Source organism: Lampris incognitus, chromosome 3 (genome assembly GCF_029633865.1).
Source record: "Lampris incognitus isolate fLamInc1 chromosome 3, fLamInc1.hap2, whole genome shotgun sequence".
NCBI lineage: Eukaryota > Metazoa > Chordata > Actinopteri > Lampriformes > Lampridae > Lampris > Lampris incognitus.
Genome location: NC_079213.1, coordinates 29,840,802 through 29,864,553, shown reverse-complemented (window position 1 = coordinate 29,864,553; position 23,752 = coordinate 29,840,802). Strand labels below are relative to the sequence as shown.

The 23,752-nt window shown below is 49.3% G+C and overlaps 1 protein-coding gene across 1 annotated transcript in view; it reads left to right on the top strand.

Annotated features, from left to right (window-relative positions):
- Window positions 1-23,557, top strand: part of nrip2 (nuclear receptor interacting protein 2) — a 33,067-nt gene extending 9,510 nt beyond the window's left edge. Inside the window, exons 2-6 of the mRNA XM_056276282.1 lie at window positions 8,895-9,212; window positions 16,966-17,048; window positions 18,634-18,740; window positions 19,337-19,389; window positions 22,596-23,557. Coding sequence (XP_056132257.1) covers window positions 8,895-9,212; window positions 16,966-17,048; window positions 18,634-18,740; window positions 19,337-19,389; window positions 22,596-22,712 — 678 coding nt within the window. The 3' untranslated portion in view covers window positions 22,713-23,557. The remainder of the gene's footprint in view (window positions 1-8,894; window positions 9,213-16,965; window positions 17,049-18,633; window positions 18,741-19,336; window positions 19,390-22,595) is intronic.
- Window positions 23,558-23,752: the final 195 nt, after the last annotated feature.

The window sequence follows — 23,752 nt, the reverse complement described above, 5'->3', positions numbered from 1 at the left end:
TTATGCAAAGTCATATCTTTACTGATTTCTTCACCCATTTTCACACTCCTGTTTCTCGGTTGAATAAGTAGCGAAGTCCCTGTCGTTTCACAATGTACCACATATCAAAAATAATCAGCGGAATTTACCCTTTCCGATGATGCTAGTTGTTTCATTGTGCGACAAAGCATTGTTGAGGGATCCAGTTTTTAAAATTGCAGCAAATTTCTACATTGTCTCCAATGCATCCAACTTTGCATGAAAAAGAAACACAAAATAATGTATTTGCTTTTCATCGCAATGATTCTAAAGTTGTGGTCAAATGACGAGCGCGGGTCACCTGTGTGCAAGTAGGCTCATGCGCAAATGTGCAGATGCGCAAACGCAGGTCGCCTCAGGTCAGTCATAGAGTATCCCACCATCATGGTTCTGGTATTGCCAGACAATCTCCCCTACACAATTATGAACAGATATCTCTACTGCTAGCATATTATGGTAAGATACGTGTAAAAACACAATTTCATAGCTGCAATCTTTTTTTCTTTGATATGAAGGCTAATAGGCTTTGGCTCAGCTGGTCATTTAGTAATCGGAGGGTCGCTGGTTCGATCCCCGGCTCCTGTGGAGAGCATGTCGAGGTGTCCTTGAGCAAGACACTGAACCCGTAACTGCTCCTAATGAGCAGGTTGGCACCTTGCATGGCAGCCTCCGCCATCAGTGTATGAATGTGTGTGTGAATGGGTGAATGTGAGACACACTGTAAAGCACGTTGAGTGGTCGGTAGACTAGAAAAGCACTATGTAAAATGCAGTCAATTTACAGATGAAGGGAGGCAAGAATTGGTGTGATGTGGTCAAATTTTCTAGTTTTAGTTAGGATTCTAGCGGCAGCTTTTTGAACCATCTGAAGACTTTTAGTACTAGAGTGTGGCAGATCTGGAAACAGAACATTACAGTAATGAAGTCCGGATGATACAGTTCATGTATTAGTCTCTGCGTCAGCCATGGACAGGAAAGACTCAATTTTAGCGGTGTTACGTAAGTGATAAAAGGCAGCCTTGGTGATTTCTTTAACGTGCTTGTCAAAGGGAAGGCCGGGATCAAACGTAACATCAAGAGTTTTGGTTGCCACACTTTGTGAAATCACAGTTGTCGATTGTTATCGTTACTTGATCAAATTGGTTTCGGAGGGGGCGAAGGATTCTCGAGGGGCCCTTCTGATAAAATCATTTTAAAATTCACAACTGTAAAATAGTTGATATATCCTATCCGATCCTATCCTATTCATAAACATGTTTTCATTTATTGAGCCAAGCAGGCCTATAAGCTGTGTCCCAATTCAGCAGCGGCATCCTTCGAAGGCTGCATTCTAAGACCGATTACGTCACAGCGATGCACCCAGGCTGTCCCATTCCGAAGGCTCCTTCAAATGCGGCTGAGAAATAACACGGCCTCCTCTTCACGAATATGGATGATGCAACGGATGGATCCTTCCCAGCCAAACCTATCCCATAATGCATTTTGGTCCTTTTGGATTTTTTTTCCAAAACGAGAAAATGGCGTCTCCAACTGTGGAGGATAATTAGATACATCACGCGCCAGCGCCAGCAGTGAAGCATCTCCATTTATTTGAATTAATGGTAAAACAAAATACATAAAATATCATTTTCTGGCGCCATTTCTAACATTAAGCTAAGTGTCATTAAATGAGACGGTGGTCTACGGAGAATTCCCAGCTGCGTAATTAGCTGAATGTCAACTGCAGCTGTCAAGGTTGCTAGGCAACAGGAGCGGCGCTTTGTTATGCAAGGGTAAGGGTGGGAACAGCTAGTGACGTGCCAGGAAATCCTCTGCAGACCAGACCGTCTCATTTAACAACACTCGATTCTGGCCTTCGTGGTCTACGAAGGACAAACCTTGGTAGTCTTCGTAGCCTTTGCATCCTTCGAAGGATGCGGCCGCTGAATTGAGACACAGCTTCAGCTTCACTCTTTACAAGGCCTTTTCAAAGATAAAATGGACACAAAGGTCTACATCACTGCAAGGCCTATTCAAATACACAAGTAGACAGTCTACAGCATCACAGTCACTTACACATGGTGTAAGTGACACAGACAAGCGCCGAGATGTAAGCATGGAGTTAAACAACAGATTAATCTCAAATTCTGATTGATTTCTTCATAACCAAAATTTAAGTTAATAATGAATAAATATGGATTTTTCACTCATCAGTTGTCCCTGCTCAGCCTGCTGTACTTTAGTGTAGTCCATTTGTGTGTTCCACCGCCCTCCATAGAACAAAATAATCCGAACAGGTAAACAAACTTTGTAAATATCACAGTCCCTTTTCAAAACTTCATCCTCCGCTCCTTCATGGTGTTAAACCTGCCAACCACTTTGTCTTCGTCAGTGTTCATGTCCCGCTCAACACAGCAAAATGAGGCTGGATGGTCTGACCTTATGTGTCTGTCTGTCCTTCGATTTCCTCGACAACCGTTCATCCGATCGACTTCACACTTGGCGGGTGTGTTGCCGAGGACCCAAGGAAGTGCAGCGTCGAGTGTGAAGTTGTTCTGATGAGCAGTTGTCATGAAAACCAAAGGGCCGACATACATACATACAGAGACGTTCTTCTCGTGGCGACTGGACAAACAGCGCCATTCTGCTATTGCAACCCACAATGTGGTCAGAGGGGGAATCACACCTGAACGGCCACTGCACCGGTAGCGCTGAACGGCTGAAACTTCCCTCGGCACTGGCGCTGTTGATGGGAATGGTTGGGAGTTATTTTCAATACAATAAATGCTGAAGGAATCAAGTGCACAGTATGTTTTCTATAATTAAATCAAGTGAAAAATTAGAGGTTATGGCATGAAAAAAAATATGTTTGGCACCCGGCAACATTCTGGGTTTCTCACGTGCCCCCCCCCCCCCCCCCAGGAAAAGTAATTGCCCACCACTGCGCTAGAGTAGCAGCGGGGCCAGAAGAAACAGATGCCTACCATCATAGTTGACATGGAGAAGAGAGCTGGGGCGGGTGGGGTGAAAGGGGTCACTCAGAAACAGAGGCAGAGACATGGTGTAAATTACATTGTGTCCACTAGCTGTCAGATTCAATAGGCTTGGATTCCTTCCATTTCATTGTGATGGGGGAACAAAACAGAGGAAATGGGGGGGGGGATACAGCTCTCCAAAGAACTCTTATCTTACGTCATGGCTCTCCTCTTATCCTCTATCAATCCTCGCTCCCTGTCCTCATGTTGTTGTCTTTGTTTCCTTCCATCTCCCCCTTCATCTACCAAATCGGTCAACAGCAGGTTGTGCGTGTCAGCCCAGTAAAGGAGGCCATCCGTTTTCGCCTCTTGCACCCAGGGAATAAAGAGAAATCTGTGGACAAGGTAGCAGGCTAGCGGGAGGGACCTCATACAAAATTTAGTCTCCCAAACTCTGCAGATTAACCTCTGGTGCTCTGCGTGCCGGCGGGGGTAAGACCATACTCACCTGACTCATTATTCCACTGCAAGCATTTCCTCAGACATGCTGCTTATCATGCATCTGAAGCAGAGGAGGATGACCGCTCTTATCTGTTCGTGCAATTTACATAATGAGAAATGAAATAAATTGTGGTACTTGTATGAAAGGGGTGAGTGCGGAGCTGGAGATATAATGGCTTGTTGATAGTCTTTAGTACAGGGGGTGATTGGTTCTGGTGGGCAGCTGGGGGGCAAAGCTAAGGCCGAACAACTCTCAGCTCAATACAATCTTGGATAAGATGCGGCTGCTGATGATGATTGCCAGGGTGAGATTGAGGTCAGCTGAGCCACCTCATCTACAGTGCATTGTTGGGGGGGGGGGGAGCAAGCGAAGAGAGAGAGCAAGAGAGAGAGAGAAGAGAGAGGGGAAAGAGCAAGAGAGACAAGAGAGTGAGAGAGAGAAGAGAGAGAGCGAGAGAGAGGAAGAGAGAGTGGAAGAGAAAGAGAGAGACAGAGAGACTACTTAGTGGTCCTGATGTTAACAACAATTGAGTTTGATCTAAAGTGGATATGCTGATTGAGTTTGATTAGTGCATACAGTACCTCAAGCGACTCATTGTGAAGGAGCCTGTTTTCTGAGAGATGAGAGGAACCATCATCAGTGTTGGGTTTTTTTTTTTTTACATCTAGCTAAACACTGCTCAGTCACGGCTGGAGCTGGTAAGGAGTGGGCAAAATCACCTTGAGAGCTGCAGTCTAGGTAATGATGACGCGTTTGGAGAGCTGAGGCGGCCTTGTGGCCCAAATGAATGGCAACAACATAAATGGACATGTAATGAGAGAGAAAGGTGAACGGGTCAGAAGATAATAGGGAAACGATGGAGACATCTAGTGTGACTCCTTGCTGATGTCAGGGCTCACAGTTGGAAGTGAAAGATGAAGTGACTAACAGGACAGTCGTTACACACATAGAGTCCAGTGGGACTCAGACGTAGCCAGCCATTAAATAACATCACGGAGGTGATGGGATCTTATTCTCACAGGGTCTTATGCCTTAACTCATTTATTTTCCATTCACAATTTTTTCTCCCATTTTCCTACTCATGCCCGTCTGTGAAGTTCTCTGTCTTCACTTGCATGCTCAGCAGGAATAGCTTGACATCCGTTTCCAGAATGGCTGTATGTCCATTAATCAGCCCAGGACAATAACAGACCAGATCAGTAAAGTGGACTAAGATGAAAAGACAAGGAAAGCATAATAGCAGAGTCTGCCTTTCTTATCCTATTTTGTCTAGCTTGTGCTCATTATTTCTCACTGTGGACACAGTTTAAGGATTCGTACTTCAGCCTTCTGTTTGCAATAAACACAGCTGTGTCATAAGCCAAGCTGATCCTCAGTGGATCTGAGTCACACCTTTGGAAAGCCAGCAACGACCTGACCTCAAATGTAAAAGTTTTTCTCAGATGCGCCATCATAGCAGAGCACTTTTTCAGATCTGATTATCTGTTGCCTGCGGACACCTGATGGGGGTCAGAGGTTACTCGTCAACGAACCCAAAGCACCATCCATTAACAGTCAGTGAAAATTATTGCCATGTGTTACAAGAAACAGCGGCAACAGAGATTTTGCCTGGGGTTATTTTCGGAGAGAGGCTTGTTGGAGTGCTGACAAATTGGCGTGTTGATTGGATCTGAAATGAAGAGAGAGATGAGAGAGCAGTAGGAGGTCACCGTGTGTAGAAACAAACAGGCAGACAGGTTGAAATGAGACTCACCCCAAATAATAACACTGACTATATAGTTCGTACGGTTCCTTTATACAGTTTTCATTAGGTATCCAGAGTGAGAAAATCAAAATAATAATAATAATCCCATCCCATCTCATCTCTCATCTCATCTCATCATCAGCCGCTTCTCCGGGGTCGGGTCACAGTGGCAGCAAGCTAAGTAGGGCACTCCAGACGTCCCTCTCCCTAGCAACGCCCTCCAACTCCTCCTGGGGGATCCCAAGGTGTTCCCAGGCCAGATTGGACATGTAGTCCCTCCAGCTAGTTCTGGGTCTACCCCGGGGTCTCCTCCCAGTTGGACGTGCCCGGATAACCTCCAAAGGAAGGCACCCAGGAGGCATCCTAATAAGACGCCAGAATCATCTCAACTGGCTCCTTTCGATGCAAAGGAGAAGTGGCTCTACACCAAGCTCCCTCCGAATGTCCGAGCTCCTCGCACCTATCTCTAAGGCTGAGCCCAGACACCCTACGAAGGAAACACATTTCAGCCGGTTGTAGCTGCAATCTCACCCTTTCGGTCACTACCCAAAGCTCATGACCACAGGTGAGGGTTGCAATGAAGATTGGTAAATGAGAGCTTTGCCTTCCAACTCAGCTCCCTCTTCAACACAACAGTCCGGTACAATGTCCGCATTACTGCTGATGCTGTGCCAATCCGCCTGTCAATCTCCTGCTCCATCCTACCCTGACTCTTGGGTAAGACCCCGAGATACTTTAACTCCTTCACTTGAGGCAACAACTCCTCCCCACCTTAGAGGCAGCAATCAACCGTTTTTCAGTAGAGAACCATGGCCTCAGACATGGAAGTGCTGACTCTCATCCCGGCCAGTCACACTCAGCTGCAAACTGCCCCAGTGCGTGCTGTAGGTCACATTCTGATGAAGCCAACTCAACCACATCATCTGTGCAATTCTGAGGCTCCCAAAACGGACATATTCCTTACCTTGGCTGTGCCTTGGGATCCTGTCCATAAATATCACACAGAATCAGAGACAAGGGACAACCTTGGCGGAGTCCAACACCCACTGAAAATGTGTTTGACTTTGCGCCGAGAATACAGACACAGCTCTCGCTTTGGTTACACAAGGACCATATGGCTTGTAGTAACTGCCCCAGTACCCCATACTCCTGCAGTACCCCCCACAGAGTGCCCCGGAGTACACTGTCATAAGCCTACTCCAAGTCCTCCATAGCCTCACTGAATTCCTCCCACACCCATTTTTGCTTCCGCAACCGCTGCGGCCGCAGCCCTTCTGGCCTCCCGGTACATGTCTGCTGCTTTAGGAGACCCCTGGGCCAACCAAGCCTAAAAGCCTGACGGCTTCCCTCACTGCCAATGTCCACCAGCAGGTTCTTAGGTTGCCACCTCGACAGAAACCAATGACCTTATAACCACAGCTCCTACCTGCTGCATCTGCAATAGAGGCTTTGAACATGGCCCACTCAGAATCCATGTCCTTGGCCTCCCTCGGGATACATGAGAACTTCTTCTGGAGGTGGGAGTTGAAGACCTCATGGACAGGGGCCTCCGCCAGACATTTCCAGTTCACCCTCACTACATGTTTGGGTTTGCCAGGTCTGTCCAGCAGCCTTCCCCGTCATCTGATATAACTCACCACCAGGCGGTGATCAGTTGACAGCTCTTCTCTTCTCTTCTCTTTACCCGAGTGTCCAGAACATATGGCCGCAGATCTGATGATACAACCACAAAGTCTATTATCGATCTTCGGCCTAAGGTGTTCTGGTACCAAGTACACATATGAACTACCTTATGTTCGAACATGGTGTTTGTTATGGCCAATCCATGACTCGCACAGAAGTCCAATAATAAGGCACTGCTCGGGTTCCAATCGGGTAGGCCGCTCCTCCCAATCACGCCCCTCCAGGTTTCTCCATCGTTGCTCACATGAGCATTGAAGTCCCCCAGCAGAACTATAGAGTCCCCAGGCAGAACCCTACCCCGGACACCACCCAGAGACTCTAAGAAGGCCGGATACTCCAAACTGTTATTCGGTGCATAAGCACTCACAAGAGTCAGAGCCTTCCCCCCAGCAACTCGCAGTCATATAGAGGCGACCCTCTCATTCCCCGGGGAGAACTCCAACACGGCGGCGCTCAACTGGGGACTTGTGAGTATCCCCACACTTGCCCGGCGCCTGTCACCTTGGCCAACTCTGGAAAAGTAATGAGTCCAACCCCTCTCCAGGCGTTTGGTACCAGAGCCCATGCTATGTGTGGAGTTGAGCCCAACTACATCTAGTTGGTACCGCTCCACCTCCTGCATCAGCTCAGGCTCCCTCCTTGCCAGAGAGGTGACATTCCACGTCCCGAGGACCAGTCTGCGATGCCAGAAGTCGGCACACCCTAGTCCCCGCCTTTGCCTGCCTCCCGGCCTTACAAATATTAACTGTTCAAGTGGACGAATGCAACATCAACACCAGCTTTACTCTCTGTGCACCCATCCATTATCCAAGCTGCTTATCTGAATTCAGGTCACGGGATGCTGGAGCCTATCCCCGCAGTCATTGGGCGGCAGGCGGGAGACACCCTGGATAGGCTGCCAGGCCATCACAGGCCCCCCCCCCCACACACACACACACATTCACACCTAGCGACAATTTAGTATGGCCGATATACCTGATCTACATGTCTTTAGACTATGGGAGGAAACCGGAGCACCTGGGGGAAACCCATGCAGACACGGGGAGAACATGCAAACTCCACCCAGAGGACGACCTAGGATGACCCCCAAGGTTGGATTACCCCGGGGCTCAAACCCAGGACCTTCTTGCTGTGAGGTGGCCACGCGAACCAGTGCCACCGTGCTGCCCTCTCTGTGCATCCATTTCTTTTAATTGAAAAGCCATAAGGACTAATTTCTTGGGCTTGAATTTAAGGTTATTGAAATGCACCCCATCCTTATGAATATGTTAAAATGGTGTGATTTTCAGACCTAATTTGACATCCTACATAACACGGGAATACTATAAAGAGAGGTAACACAAAGCTGCATCAGATGTCAATGGTTTTGAAGAGATAGATCTGATTCTGCTGGTGTGGGGTTACCTTCTGTTCATGTTCAGATAACAACAGTGTCTCCCAGTACAACTGCTAATGTGTGCCGTGGTAACCTCACACCTGTGCTCAGTGATGCAGCACTGCTGTAAAATAATCTGTATTGGATTCGTTGCAGGAGAACCGCTCAACACAGTCGTTCAGCACCTGTTGTTTTGAAAAGGGGGAAAACCGTTGCCTACTTTGAAATCATTCATTTTCAAGCAGTCATTCTCGTGGTAAATATGTGATGGAATTAAATTGCTGCACAGGAAGTGGCTTTTTGTCTTCTTCTATGCAATATGGTCTGTGTGTAAATGGGATTGAAATCTGTGTTTGTGAGAGAGCAACTCGGCGAGAGATGGTTCCGCACCGAGAGCCCCATATGACGAGGGGATGCAAAAATCTAACAAGACTTGTAAATTGTTATCATAAAAGTACATTCAGGTACTTCATAATACCTTTTCATATAGACAGACAGCACAGTGCAGACTGAGACCGGTGTCTATCAAGTCATCCTCTATCTTTTATCTTCTTCTCTCTCTCTCCGGGGTTAAGGCAATCTGTAGCTGAAGTCTTTCTCTTTCATCTACCTCTTCCAGCAACCTCACAGCATCGTCCAGCGACGCCTCCTCGAGGGCAACATCACACGGCTGAGGGGGGAGGCCCACGACCCCAGCGCCAGGGTCCGCTCGCCACTCGCCGACAGCAAGGACGGCCCCACCGACACCGAGGAGAGGAGCGAGAGCACGGCGGACGACTCCACGGAGGAGAGGGAGTCCCCGGAGGAGAGTGAGAGAAGCCTACGGACCACAGACGAGGAGGACGACAGCAGTGAAGCCGGGGCCAAACAGACCACCGAGAAGACGGAGGGGACGGGGAGCTCGGCGCCCCTCACCGCCCTCCTGATTCAGTGCAAGGTACGGGGCGCTCCCCCTTTCCCCCTTGTCTATGCCTCTCTGAACCAGGCACATCCATTGTCTTCTCACTTTGAACTGCTTTACACAGGCTGAAAACTAGGTCTGGAGAAGAATAGGAGACAGTTTGGCTCTCAATGACTCATCATTTCTACCCTTCATTTATTCGCTTCTGTTATACATTGCTAGAATCTCACCTAGTCTCTACCACCATCTGGCACTGAAAGGTTTCAAGAAAGGCTTGCCCCCCCCCCAAAAAAGGCACAATCATTTTGTCAACCCCAGCCTTTTCTATCTAACCATAGTCTGATGAGCTTCAACAAATGTTTGCACCAAAAACACCACAGATGGCATAGTATAGTGGCTAAGTGTTTAATATTCAAGTCTAATGGGTGTCCGGGTAGTGTAGCAGTCTATTCCGTTACCTACCAAAACGGGGATCACCGGTTCGAATCCCCGTGTTACCTCCAGCTTGGTCGGGCATCCCTACAGACACAATTGGCCGTGTCTGCTGGTGGGAAGCTGGATGTGGGTATGTATCCCGGTTGCTGCACTAGCGCCTCCTCTGGTCGGCCTGTTAAGGGGAGGGGAATAGCATTATCCTCCCACGCGCTTCGCCCCCCTGGCGAAACTCCTCACTGTCAGGTGAAAAGAAGCGGCTGGAGACATGTGGTAGTGTGCAGCCCTCCCCAGATTGGCAGAGGGGGTGGAGCAGTGACCGGGACGGCTCAGAAAATAGGGTAATTGGCCAAGTACCATTGGGGAGAAAAAAGGGGGGAAATTGAAAAAAAATCATTCAGTCAACCCCAGCCTTTTCTATCTAACCTTAGTCTGATGAGATTAAACAAATGTTTGCAGCAAAAACACCCTAGATGGCATAGTATAGTGGCTAAGGGTTTAATAGTCAAGTCTGGTTTCCATGTGGCTTAGCTGCAGCCATACACGGTCGTAATGCAACGGTCAATAGATGCACCATCCACAGCCCTCGTTTTGTATAGTCAGCCCCGTGTTTTGAAATGCTTTGTGAGGGGACTGAGTGTTATTTAAAATCAGTAATCCATTAAGTTTTTCCACTGAATTCAGCGTTTCTCCTTATTACTTATTTTGCTTTGCTCAGTTTTTTTCTTTCTCCCACTGTTTCATTAAATGCAACGTGTTTTTGTGGTTACTTATTCTAGAGCTATTTTTGAGCTTCTGAGACGAGGAGGATTTTTTTTTTCCCATACAGAGAGAGAGCGAGAGGGAGAGGGAGAGAGTGAGAAGGAGGGTGGGGGGATTTTTGCACCGCGGAGTCAAAGGAACAAGTCGGTGGGCCTGCTGATAAGCTTCAAAGCCTGTGGCGATGGAGGAGCTGAGTGAGCCCCGTATGAAGTGCGTGGTATCAAACTCAAATGGAAACAGGTTAAACGAAAGGAGGCACTAGCGGTGCCGAGCAGACGGGGTGTGATTGGCGAGAGAGACTGCAGGGAGCAGACGGCCGCATGTGTTCGTCACCACGTTTTCTGGTGTGGTGCAGCGGCGGAAGGTGTTAAAACAACAGAGGCCTCAGAACCTGAAGGCAAGGAACCAGAGCAACACCTTAAGTTATGGCATGGTAAAATGTTTACATTTCCCACCGGAAAGTCTCCGCACGCGGCGTGACACGCACTAGACAGTGCGGGGGCGACGCCATATTGCTCATTTCACAAGTCTGCAGAGCCGCCGTATTCTAAGAATAAATTTTTCCTCCTCTTAACGGGTCACATTTTCTCACAGGCATGTTTGGCGGATGCCATGCTTCCTACCTACCAAGAGTGTGAAAACAAGTTGTCAGAGAACTAAAACCGTGGTTAAAAAGCAACCCATGTTACCTCCGGCTTGGTCGGGCATCCCGAGGATACTCATCCTCATAATTGTGGACATAACTTGATATGTACAACTTGAAACTTTTCACCCGTTTGCTGGTAGGTGCAGGTGAAAGTTTGTCGACAGTTCTGTGCATGTCGTTGACATTTATCCATGGTAAATCTTGCAGGCATCGCGAAAAATATGCCGTTGTGGTGACCCACATCTATATAACTAGAGACATTCACCTAAGAGGTCAGATAATGCACTTCCGCTTCCGGTACAGAGTTCAGTGTCGTTGTCGAACGTATGACATGCAAAGTTGGAGCTAGTAAACTACCTCGACTACGTCTACTCTCACGTCTCCTGTCTCGTTGTTTACTAACTCCACATTGGTGACCCCGACGTGATCGAACTACTAATACGAGTATGTCTGACAACGACGACGCCGGTGCTAACAACATGGCTATTGCTAACGCTAGCATTTACACCGCTACTGTGAAGCTACCCGACTTTTGGCAGCATAATCCACGGCCGTGGTTTCAACATGTGGAAGCCCAGTTCCAGCTGAGAGGGATAACGCAGGATGCAACGCAGTACTTCCACGTAGTGGCGGCGTTAGACGCATCGACAACGGCGCGAGCAATGACACTGTTGGAAGCTCCGCCAGCTGCTGGCAAGTACGATGCTATAAAGACATTCCTCCTGAAACTATTTGAACTGTCGGAGCTGGAGAAGGCAGACCGTTTACTGTCCCCGAATGGCCTCGGCGACGGCAAACCGTCTGGGTTAATGGAAAAAATGCTCTCTGTGCTGGGATCGGCTGATCCGGCCTTTCTTTTCACACACATTTTTCTGAGGCAGCTCCCCGCACCTGTACGCACAGCACTGGCCAGTTCTCCTCTCGCCGCCTCCAAGGACTACCGTTCTCTGGCTGCTGAAGCAGACAGGGTTTTCCTGGCCAACCGGCAACAGTTTGTGCACGCCCTGCTACCCAACCAGACCGCCCCACCACCACCTGTGTACGACTATACGGACACCGTGGCTGCGGTGACAGCCCGCCGCCAACCTGACGACGGGCTCTGTTATTACCATGCCAGGTTTGGGGCAAAAGCAAAACAGTGTCGCAAACCCTGCAGTTACAGGGTTCAGGGAAACGCCAAGGCCGGCGCTCGTTAACGGCTATGGGCGCCGGCCAAGACTGCAAGCTGTTGTTCATCAGAGACTCCTTGCCGGGCCGGAGGCTGCTGGTTGACTCTGGCGCTCAACGCAGCATACTACCAGCACAAGCTGTGGACACGATGACCGACAGTCACGGCCCCCAGATGGACGCCGCCAACGGCACGTCCATTCGGACGTACGGTATCAGACGTGGACATGTGTTTTGGCGGCCAACGTTTCGGCTGGGACTTTGTGATGGCTGCTGTATCCACCCCGCTCCTAGGTGCGGATTTCCTCTGTGCTTTCAACCTGCTGGTGGATGTTAAAAACTGTCGCGTGATTGATGCCGTCTCTTTTGCGTCATACCCCTGCACGCTTGGGGGCGCTGGAGCGCTGTGCTTCGCTAACACACTCTCCACCGGGGATCCATACCAACGCCTGCTCGCAAATTTCCCCGAGCTCACCACACCCACCTTCTCCTCGGCGGTGGCCAAGCACGGCGTGGAACATCATATCACCACAGTGGGCCCCCCAGTTTACGCCCAGGCCCGACGCCTCGACTCGGCCAAGCTCGCAATAGCCAGGGAGGAGTTTTCGACTATGGAGCGCCTCGGCATTGTCCGCCGTTCTAACAGCCCGTGGGCTTCCCCTCTTCACATGGTTACTAAGGCCAACGGGGGTTGGCGCCTGTGCGGGGACTACCGTCGCCTAAACAATGCCACGACCCCTGACCGGTACCCCATACCGCACATAAAAGATTTCTCTACCCACCTGGCGGGCGCTGCCATCTATTCCAAAATCGACTTAGTGCGGGGGTATCACCAAGTGCCGGTCCACCCACTGGATGTCCCAAAAACGGCTGTCATCACACCCTTTGGGCTCTTTGAGTTTTTACGTATGCCTTTCGGCCTTAAAGGGGCGGCGCAGACGTTTCAGCGCCTTATGGATTCTGTGCTCCGCGACATGCCATTTTTGTTTGTGTACTTAGACGACATCCTCGTGGCCAGCGCGTCGGCGGAGGAAAACATGACGCACCTCAGACAGCTGTTTGACAGGCTCAGCAAACACGGCCTCATCATCAACCGAGCTAAGTGTCAGTTCGGGGAGTCGTCCATCACCTTCCTCGGGCACCACATCACTCCACAGGGGGCCGTTCCCCTCCCTGCCAGGGTTGAGGCTGTCACCATGTTCCCCCGCCCCCGCACTGTACAGTCGCTGCAGGAATTCCTGGGCATGGTGAACTTTTATAACCGTTTCCTGTCCCGTGCCGCCCACATCATGCGTCCCCTGTATGAGGCCCTGCGGGGTAAGAAGTCTAAGGACGAGCTGGACTGGTCTTCGGGGATGGACGAGGCTTTTGTGGCCGCCAAGACCGCGCTGGCCAACGCTGCGCTGCTAGCTCACCCGTCGCCTGCCGCCCCCATAGCCCTTACAACGGATGCCTCCAACTACGCCGTGGGGGCCGTGTGTGAGCAGTGGGTGGGGGGGGGGGCTGGCAGCCGTTGGCGTTCTTCAGTAAACAACTCCGTGAGAGCGAGCGCAAATACAGCACCTTCGATAGGGAACTACTGGGTCTCTTCCTCGCAACCAGACACTTTAGGTTCCTATTGGAGGGCCGACAGTTCACCGCTTTCGTGGACCACAAACCGCTGACGTTCTGTATGGCCAAAACCTCAGAACCGTGGTCTGGGCGTCAGCAGCGCCATCTCGCGGCGGTTTCCGAGTTTACCACGGACATACAACACGTGTCGGGCAAGGATAACTTCGTCGCCGACTGCCTTTCACGGGCGGTTGTTAACGCCGTTCACTTGGGACTCGACTACGCCACTATGGCAGCGGACCAAGCCAAGGACGCGACCGTTCAAGACTACCGGTCGACCCCTACGGCGCTACGGCTGGAGGACGTGACGTTCGACGCGGCCAACACCACCCTCCTCTGTGACATCTCCACTGGTCAACCGTGCCCCCTGGTGCCTACTTCCTGGCGGCGCCGAGTTTTTTGACACCGTCCACGGCCTTTCCCACCCGGGAGTGAAGGCCTCGACCAAGCTGGTGAGCGTCAAGTTTGTTTGGCCTGGGCTCCATAAGGATGTTAGAGCCTGGGCCGGCTCGTGTGTGGCGTGCCAACGCGCCAAGGTGCACCGCCATACCAAGGCCCCTTTGGCGCCGTTTGTGGTTCCAGAGATGCGGTTTGACCACGTCAATGTTGACCTGGTGGGTCCCCTGCCCCCCTCCCGTGGTTATACGTTCCTCCTCACTATTGTGGACAGGGCCACCAGGTGGCCAGAGGCTATTCCCTTGTCCTCCACGACGGCAGCAGAGGTAGCACGGGCGTTCATCGGCTGCTGGGTGGCCCGTTTCGGCACGCCGGGTGACATCACAAGCGACCGGGGCTCCCAGTTTACCTCGGAGCTCTGGACGGCGGTCGCTGAGCACCTGGGGATGAAGATCCACCGCACTACGGCGTACAACCCGCAGAGCAACGGACTTTGTGAGCGGTTCCATCGGGACATGAAAGCCGCTCTGCGGGCAAGCCTCACTGGCTGCGACTGGATGGACCGGCTCCCATGGGTCATGCTCGGCCTGCGTTCGGCCCCAAAGGAAGACCTCCAGACCTCCTCCGCTGAGCTGGTGTATGGCCAGCCCCTGCGAGTTCCGGGGGAGTTTCTTCCGGATGCTACGGCTCCCTGGTCGGCCGCCTCTCACCTCAGTGTGTCCCGGAGCGCTGCCGGTGCCTTCGCTCCCGTTCCGATGTCTCAACACTGCCTCCCCTGGTCCTACGTCCCCAAGGATCTGCCATCGGCGAGGTACGTCTTCATTAGGCACGACAGCCATCGGTCCCTGCTGCAGCCCCCATACGACGGGCCTTTCCGCGTCCTGGAGGCGGGGGATAAGAACTTTGTGGTGGACATGGTGGGCAGGCCGGAGCGGGTCGCTATAGACCATCTCAAGCCCGCTCACTTGGACATTGGGGAGCCAATGCAATTGGCCCTACCCCCGCGGCGGGGACGCCCTCCTAGGTCGGCCCCGGCACCTGCCTCTGTTCCTGCTTCGGCCCCGCCTATGGCCCGGGTTTCGGCCCCATCTGTTTCCCCTCCTGTGAAGCGCAGCCGTTATGGCCGCAGGGTCCGCCCCCCGACTCGTCACTTCTTTTCCCCGTGACTTTGCACTATGTCATTGACTGTTCTGTTGTAGAGTCTATTTTTATGTTCATGACTTACGCTTTTGCTGTTTTGCATTGTTTTGTGTAGGTGAATTCTGGGGGGGCCTGTGTGGTGACCCACATCTATATAACTAGAGACATTCACCTAAGAGGTCAGATAATGCACTTCCGCTTCCGGTACAGAGTTCAGTGTCGTTGTCGAACGTATGACATGCAAAGTTGGAGCTAGTAAACTACCTCGACTACGTCTACTCTCACGTCTCCTGTCTCGTTGTTTTCTAACTCCACACCATTGTCAATAACACACGCCAACAAACAGGAAACTGGTATGAGCGCTGCAGTAGAAACCGGAAGTCAGTGGACTACAGTTTTGGCAGACAGCCGATTGGCCGTGTCTGCGGGTGGTAAGCCGGATGTGGGTATGTGTCCTGGTCGCTGCACTAGCGCCTCCTCTGGTCGGTCGGGGCGCCTGTTCAGGGGGGAGAGGGAACTGGGGGGAATAGCGTGATCCTCCCACGCGCTACATCCCCCTGGTGAAACTCCTCACTGTCAGGTGAGAAGAAGTGGCTGGCGACTCCACATGTATGGGAGGAGGCATGTGGTAGTCTGCAGCCCTCCCCGGATCGGCAGAGGGGGTGGAGCAGTGACCGGGATGGCTCAGAAGAGTGGGGTAATTGGCCGGATACAATTGGGGAGAAAAAGGTGAAAGAAAAACAAAACAACAGTCTACATAACGGTATTGTCTACATGACTCACGGAGTTGTGATGTGAAATGGTGTGCAGACAGCAGTGAAGAGAAACGGCATTGGGATGAGGACTACCCACGCAACCCAAGTTAAAATATAGCCTGGGTTAATTGGAAGTTTGTTGAGCAATCCGGCTATAACAATGACACAAAAATAATTGCTGAACACAGTTGACTGGGTTTAGACTCAACCAAATGAATCATGTGCCTGGTTATAAATCATGCGGACATAAAATACGCTCCAACTCTCAGTGCGGAGATGTTTGCATGAATGATAAGTTGAACCATTGCACGCTGGTGCTTGGTGTGATATTTCCTGTTCTGGTGATACATTAAGACACTTGAGGTTTACACAAGGCCTCAAGGGTCAAAGAGCACGGAAAGTCTGCTAGTAAAAAACTGAATAGTGAAGCTAATGATTAAAAATCAACACATTAGTATGAGACTGAAGAGACAGCGACAGCAGAAATAGTGCAACAACAGCCAAATCGCCCTATAAACAATTCACAACCCGTGTCATACATTATTTAACTGTTAAGTTGTGGTTTAAAACTCCCCCGGTCAGACAGACACACACACAGGGAATCAATAGCAATCACGCTGTAAACAAACACCACAAATTGACCCAAACGAACCCTGTAAAAAAGTAATTAGTTTGGAAATACCTCCTAATAGACCATTTGGAAGTTTGTTTTGTGCGTGCAAAGCTAATTAGCCATCGACTTGGATGTCCTGTCACAGTTTGGCAGCCTCACACACGGGCAGTTGAAAAGCACCCATACAGGAAGATGAATGCTTTTCCAGGCTGTGAGGATCACCACATTGTACCCTGTCACTAACCCCCCCCCCCGTCTCCCCCACAGTGCTGTGAGTCTGAAGTCAAGGCGTCCATCAACACCGGCAGCCAGCACAACCACATCTCTGCTTCTTGCTGCCGGAGGCTGGGGTAAGGACTGCAAACTGTGAAGCACGCAGGCAACCGCAAATAGGATACTGTACGCAAGGGCACAGCGACTGCATATAAACCCACATGCACACACACATACACACAGTGCCCGCTACCATCTGCGCCACTTGGTACAGTATATGTGACAAGTAAATAAGAATTAGTCTCTTGAATCAATGGCCTCAATTCAAAACAAGAAACTTTAGCGTCTATCACATAATGACAGAAAATTGTCTTGGGTTAAGGGCTCGCAACATGAAAACATACACCCATGAAAGACTCACATAAAATTACATAAAAACACACAAAACTCTGAACAAATAAGAGGACGTGTGCAAGGCTGCGTTAGAAGGCAGCGACAGTCTGTTTGGCCTTGCTTAAAACGGATATTGCAGTGGGATGAAAGAGTCTCTGTAAGTTGTCTTTTGGGCCAGAGGTGCTCTGAAGCGTCGCCTGCTGGGAGTAGGGAGACGTTCGAGACCAAGGTTCAAGTTATGTGGGAGCCAGTGGGAGCTGAGCTCCCGTAAGAAGGAGCCTGAGCTCCCATGACAGCAGTAAAATCGTTCATCTGTGGGGGTCGCTAACGCATTACCAACAGCTATTTTAATCACAAATTATGCATTTTTAGTGTAATGAGCATTGTTTATGTCAACGAGATAAATATGCTAAAAGAAACATGTTTTCCGAAAGAACTAAACGCACCGTATTCTCTCGTGAATGACGGCATGGCTGCACTTCACCACCGAGCCAACGTGGGGCGCTGTAGAATATTGCGCGAACTATACCTGTTGAGAGCACGCGAGCCGCAAATGGTCGAACAGACGAAGCCACCACGTGTATCAGCCAACATTGTCTTTACAATATTGAATAGAAAGTAGTACAGACTAGCTAACACGCTGCCGGCGCCGGCAGGGTGTTGCTAGTTTTGTTTTTCCAGCTTTAGACAACTGTCTGCTTAACGGTAAGCGGATGGCTTTTACGTTTTACTAGGCTAATGTATGTATGTCTTTTTTGCCTTCTCTGTTTAAGCTTTATGCATCCATAAAAAAATAGCAAAAACAACACAGTTATTGGGCGGGATGCATATGAATAGCGGCTAGCTGCTGTTTCAGAACATTGGGTAGCGCTGTTCCTTGTGTGCGGTCAGTCACCTCATCATGGCGCTGGGCCTGGGCTGGCATGTTTCAGGCTGGTGAAATGTGGTTGTTGCATAACGCAGACATGTCGGGCAGTTTCTGGGTGTTGCAGCCTACTTGATAAAACTGTCATAAGTAGTGGGCTGCTGTGTGTGTGTGTGTGTGTGTGTGTGTGTGTGTGTGTGTGTGTTGGACCACACAATAAGCAATGAAGTCTCAAACGCATCCTCTCTCTCTCTCTCTGAAAGTACACCCATCCGGCTATTATTTATTTATTTGTCTCCGCCCCTAAAGTTAGTTATTTTAGAGACCCCCATAAAGCTCAGATTATAACTCGAACTCTGCTTGAGATCTTGCCCAAACTTCAAGTTGTCAACGTCTTTTCTCGAACTGTCAACGCTACTATTGAACGTATAAGTACACTTGTCTGTGTGTTTTTATATTGTTAGGTTGGTGCTGAATGAGGACTGTGCACCTTTCGGCCGATCCAGCACAGTGAGTGGGCTGCAGCTGCATCTGGGGACACAGAGGGCCCAATGCTCAGCCTTTGTCAAAGGTAAAAATATAAATTTTCCAACGAGCAAGTCCCCATGAAAACCATCTGCAGCCTTGGCTGAAAATATCTCAAGGAGATGAGAGCGTGGTCGCAAACGCACACTTGCATTGTGAGGATGGACACTTGTCTGCATGGTCTTTGAGAGGCTGAGCCTCTGGCAGGTGTTAGTCACACACTTGTCACACTCAGCATTGGATGCTATACCTGTCTTTTCAATTATGACGCATCGAGCTGTTTGCAATCACAATGGCATCATTTATGTGCATCCTTAACTCTTAAACAAGCTGGTACTGAGGTTCAGATGGCCCATTTATGGATAAAATACCTACTTTGTACCCCCCAAAAAAGTCTCTTTAGAGATTTTCAGAAAATTATAGTAATACACACAGACAGACATACATGCACGCACACTTACATTGACACAACAGCAAAGAAGATAAAGAATTCAGCTGTGCGGATGATTTGGGCTGATTTAAGGGTGCGAACGAATGTAAAACAAACAGCATGGCTCTAACAAAATATTGCAGCGTGAAAGTCCTTGACAGTGCAGGTTAAAATGTGTTCCTTTCCTTTGCCCTTATCTCTCCCACTTGCAGAGGATGAGGTGTTTGAACTGTGCCTGGGTCTTCAGACTCTGCTGGAACTCAAAGTAAGGCTCTTATTAACGTTGCAAATTACATCGTGTGCTTTACCCGTTCACTCTGAATGCGTGGTTACCAAAAACCCAGTTCCCTTAAATATTGGCCTAGCACTGATAAGCGGCTTTTAAAATAACCAAATAAGGGACTTAGCGGTAGCGCTAATCACCATTAAACCACATTCAGAAAACCTTCCAAAAATGGGATGCATCTGGCGATATGCTGCAGTGATAAGGAGAGGGGGGCTGACTCGTGTTATTTCAGCTGTGTGACTGTGTGTTGCCTACCGTGCAGCTGAAATCTACATTAGATAAGGGTGAAGAGTGCAGGTACAGCAGCACACTGGTGTAGCGTTAACAGTCTGCACCGCAATTCAAGCCCCACAGATGAGCTGTTAAACTGAACTATGTCGCTTATAAAAGAAGAGGGAACCAACAGGAGAAATAACTTTCAGTGTGATGGGAATACTGCACAGGCTGATGTCCCCGCCAAAAATCTAATTTGTCTGAATGGCACTTAAAGATATGAGAGGCGCAGTGGGTATGATTATGTGTAGTGGTGCTGGAAGCCTTGTCAGGCAGACTCGGTTTTCTTCGAAGCAAACATTCATCTGCATCCAGTCTTGTAGTTCGGGAATCGGGAACGTTTATTTGTCGTTTCATTTCATGTACGCAAGTGCTTGAAATGAAATACGGTTTCCCCCAGCCCACAGCAGTGCAACACAAAGACAAAAACACATATCCAAACTACATGAACACATACACTCACCGGCCACTTTATTAGGCACACCTGTCCAACTGCTCGTTAACGCAAATTTCTAATCAGCCAATCACATGGCAGCAACTCAATGCATTTAGGCATGTAGACATGGTCAAGACGATCTGCTGCAGTTCAAACCGAGCATCAGAATGGGGAAGAAAGGTGATTTAAGTGACTTTGAACGTGGCATGGTTGTTGGTGCCAGATGGGCTGGTCTGAGTATTTCAGAAACTGCTGATCTACTGGGATTTTCACGCACAACCATCTCTAGGGTTTACAGAGAATGGTCCGAAAAAGAGAAAATATCCGGTGAGCGGCAGTTCTGTGGGCGAAAATGCCTTGTTGATGCCAGAGGTCGGAGGAGAATGGCCAGACTGGTTCGAGCTGATAGAAAGGCAACAGTAACTCAAATAACCACTCATTACAACCGAGGTATGCAGAAGAGCATCTCTGAACGCACAACACGTCGAACCTTGAGGCAGATGGGCTACAGCAGCAGAAGACCACACCAGGTGCCACTCCTGTCAGCTAAGAACAGGAAACTGAGGCTACAATTCGCACAGGCTCACCAAAATTGGACAATAGAAGATTGGAAAAACGTTGCCTGGTCTGATGAGTCTCGATTTCTGCTGCGACATTCGGATGGTAGGGTCAGAATTTGGCGTCAACAACATGAAAGCATGGATCCATCCTGCCTTGTATCAACAGTTCAGGCTGGTGGTGGTGGTGTAATGGTGTGGGGGATATTTTCTTGGCACACTTTGGGCCCCTTAGTACCAATTGAGCATCGTGTCAACGCCACAGCCTACCTTAGTATTGTTGCTGACCATGTCCATCCCTTTATGACCACAGTGTTCCCATCTTCTGATGGCTACTTCCAGCAGGATAACGCGCCATGTCATAAAGCTCGAATGATCTTAGACTGGTTTCTTGAACATGACAATGAGTTCACTGTACTCAAATGGCCTCCACAGTCACCAGATCTCAATCCAATAGAGCACCTTTGGGATGTGGTGGACCGGGAGATTCGCATCATGGATGTGCAGCCGACAAATCTGCAGCAACTGCGTGATGCTATCATGTCAATATGGACCAAACTCTCTGAGGAATGTTTCCAGTACCTTATTGAATCTATGCCACGAAGGATTAAGGCAGTTCTGAAGACAAAAGGGGGTCCAACCCGGTTAGCAAGGTGTACCTAATAAAGTTGCCAGTGAGTGTATATCCAAACTACATAAAACTACAAAAACACGTATATCCAACATTAAAAAAAAAATCACTGTCCAGGAGAACGAACACCAGCCAGGATGACTGTCAGAACTGGCGGTCTGCATGGGCTAGCAGTTAGCTTAGCCTGCCCCGCTTCCACGTCTTGTCAGACTGCCCTCGGTGCTTCCTCATAGGGTGCAGCTTCGGGCAGGGCCGTGGTTCCTGGGCCCACCAGACGCAGCAGAACAGGCTCCCCAAGCCGATCCAACGCCAGCTCTCCCAGCTAGACACCTTCGACACGCCCCTCCCTGCGCTCCAAACGGCGACACCAAAAACACAGTCAACACCAGGCGAGGCCGCCGCCAGACCGCCCGCGATGTTATCGGAACTGCCCGTCTGCATGGGCTAGCAGTTAGCTTAGCCTGCCTCGCTTCTGTGTCCTGTCTTCCAATTCAGTTTAATTCTTACCACAAAGGATTCCCGTCCTCTTGAATAGCAGTCCAAAACAAAGCCTGTACTATAACTAAACTATTGCTGTTTGGTGTCTGAGGACTCATCAGAGTACCTCATGCTCTGAGCAGTCAGTAAAAAGCTTCATTAGCAACAGCCAAACAGTCCAGTCACTTGGCCATTCCACTGATGGAGAAACAGCGTTCAGCTCCAGTAGGACGACATGTTCATATCCAGTAGCAAACAGACATAAGAGGCCTTTGGTCAGTCATGCAGATACTGTGGCCAAATGTGCTTTTGCACTCAGGCAAACATGCTGCTGCATCAACAACAGCTCGCAAAGCCCACAACCGTGTTATGGTAATGGCTTAACAGAATAGCAGCAAGATGGCCACTAAAATAATTTGGATATGATTAGATAATGACATTTAATGACTCCCCCGAGGACAATAATTATGCAGGAGATGGGTAAATCAAGAAAGATTGAACTGAGAGTTGAGATTGACGTCAAAAATAAAAGCGGGTAGGGCTTAAATAGTGTTAACATTCATGCAAGATGTGGAAGCGCTGCAGTAGAACCTGCAGACATTTAAAACTTTGCTAATACCTGACAAGTTATGCATGAGGAAGAAGATCACACATGCATCAGAAATTATAGTATATGTCTACTCGGGTATATGCTGCACAGTACAGTTACAGTACAATCCATACAGTTTTACACTGTCTTCAGTGATTTGATGTCAAACGATGGATATTTTGTTATGTAACTCTGGTTTTACAGTATGTCTCCCCCTCACAGTGCTGTGTGGACCTCAGCAGTAGGGTCCTAAAGCTCCAGGGCTCTGGAGAGGAACTGCCCTTCCTGCAGCCGCCGTCTGACGGCCGTTGCCACCACGACACCAACGAGAACCTGTGAGGTGACCCGGAGGGCGACGGCCGCCTCCTCGTGTCCTACTCTCGATGGCCTGGGGCAACTTCACGCGATGCGGCTCAATGTCCGGACTGTGTCTGACCACAGTGTATCGCACTGCCAGAACATGGATGAAAACCAACCTCATCATTCTTGGGTTTACATCGTCGTATTTGTAGAATTAAGATTTTCACCGTACTTATCTCCTATATCAGATTAGTGTAGTTTACAGAGCAGATGGAGGCCAATTATAGAGACAATCTGATTTATCTGGATCTGCTCATTCTTTATGATTATGTACAGTACTGACACCAGTTGTTATGTTGATCTACTCCAGTGTGCCGCTGCTCACCGTCACCAAGGAAAACAACGATCGTCATCTGAGATTAGGATATATTTATGATTTAGTTGTGACAAAATCGATTTAGAGGTGTCAAGTAAAGATGAGAAAACTGTTCGGTGTTGTGGTTAAACATTTTAAACGACTCTCCCCAAAGTGCTTGTATTAAGGATGCCCCTTCAAGTGTGCTTAACAGAAATGGCAGAAAGCCTCGAGGGGTTTTTGAGGTCTTGCGTAACTCGGTGTCAGTCAGGTCACCGCCGTTAGAAGTCGAGGGCGTGGAAGCCTGTGTAGAAATTCTGCAAGAGATGCGAGGTGAAAACTACTATTTCTAAACTACATCCAGCCAGGTCAAGCATCCTCTCTCTCTCTCTCTCTCTCTCTCTCTTTCTCTCTCCCTCTCTCTCTCTCTCTCTCTCTCTCTCTCTCTCTCTCTCTCTCTCTCTCTCTCTCTCTCTCTCTCTCTCTCCCCCCCCTTCTGATGAAAAATTGGGTTTGGTTGATCTAAATAAGGAGAACACTGACTATCACGTTGGCCTGGTTTGAAAATGCTCCTGTCTAGTTTCTTTCTAACGTTAAGATGGAGCCAACATACGAGATCGACATGCAAGTCATCATCGAATACCAGAACATTCCATCTGCATGACTTTGTAAAGTTCTGCTTTTGTACAAGTCTGCATGACTGTCTAATTCTCTGGTAGTGTCC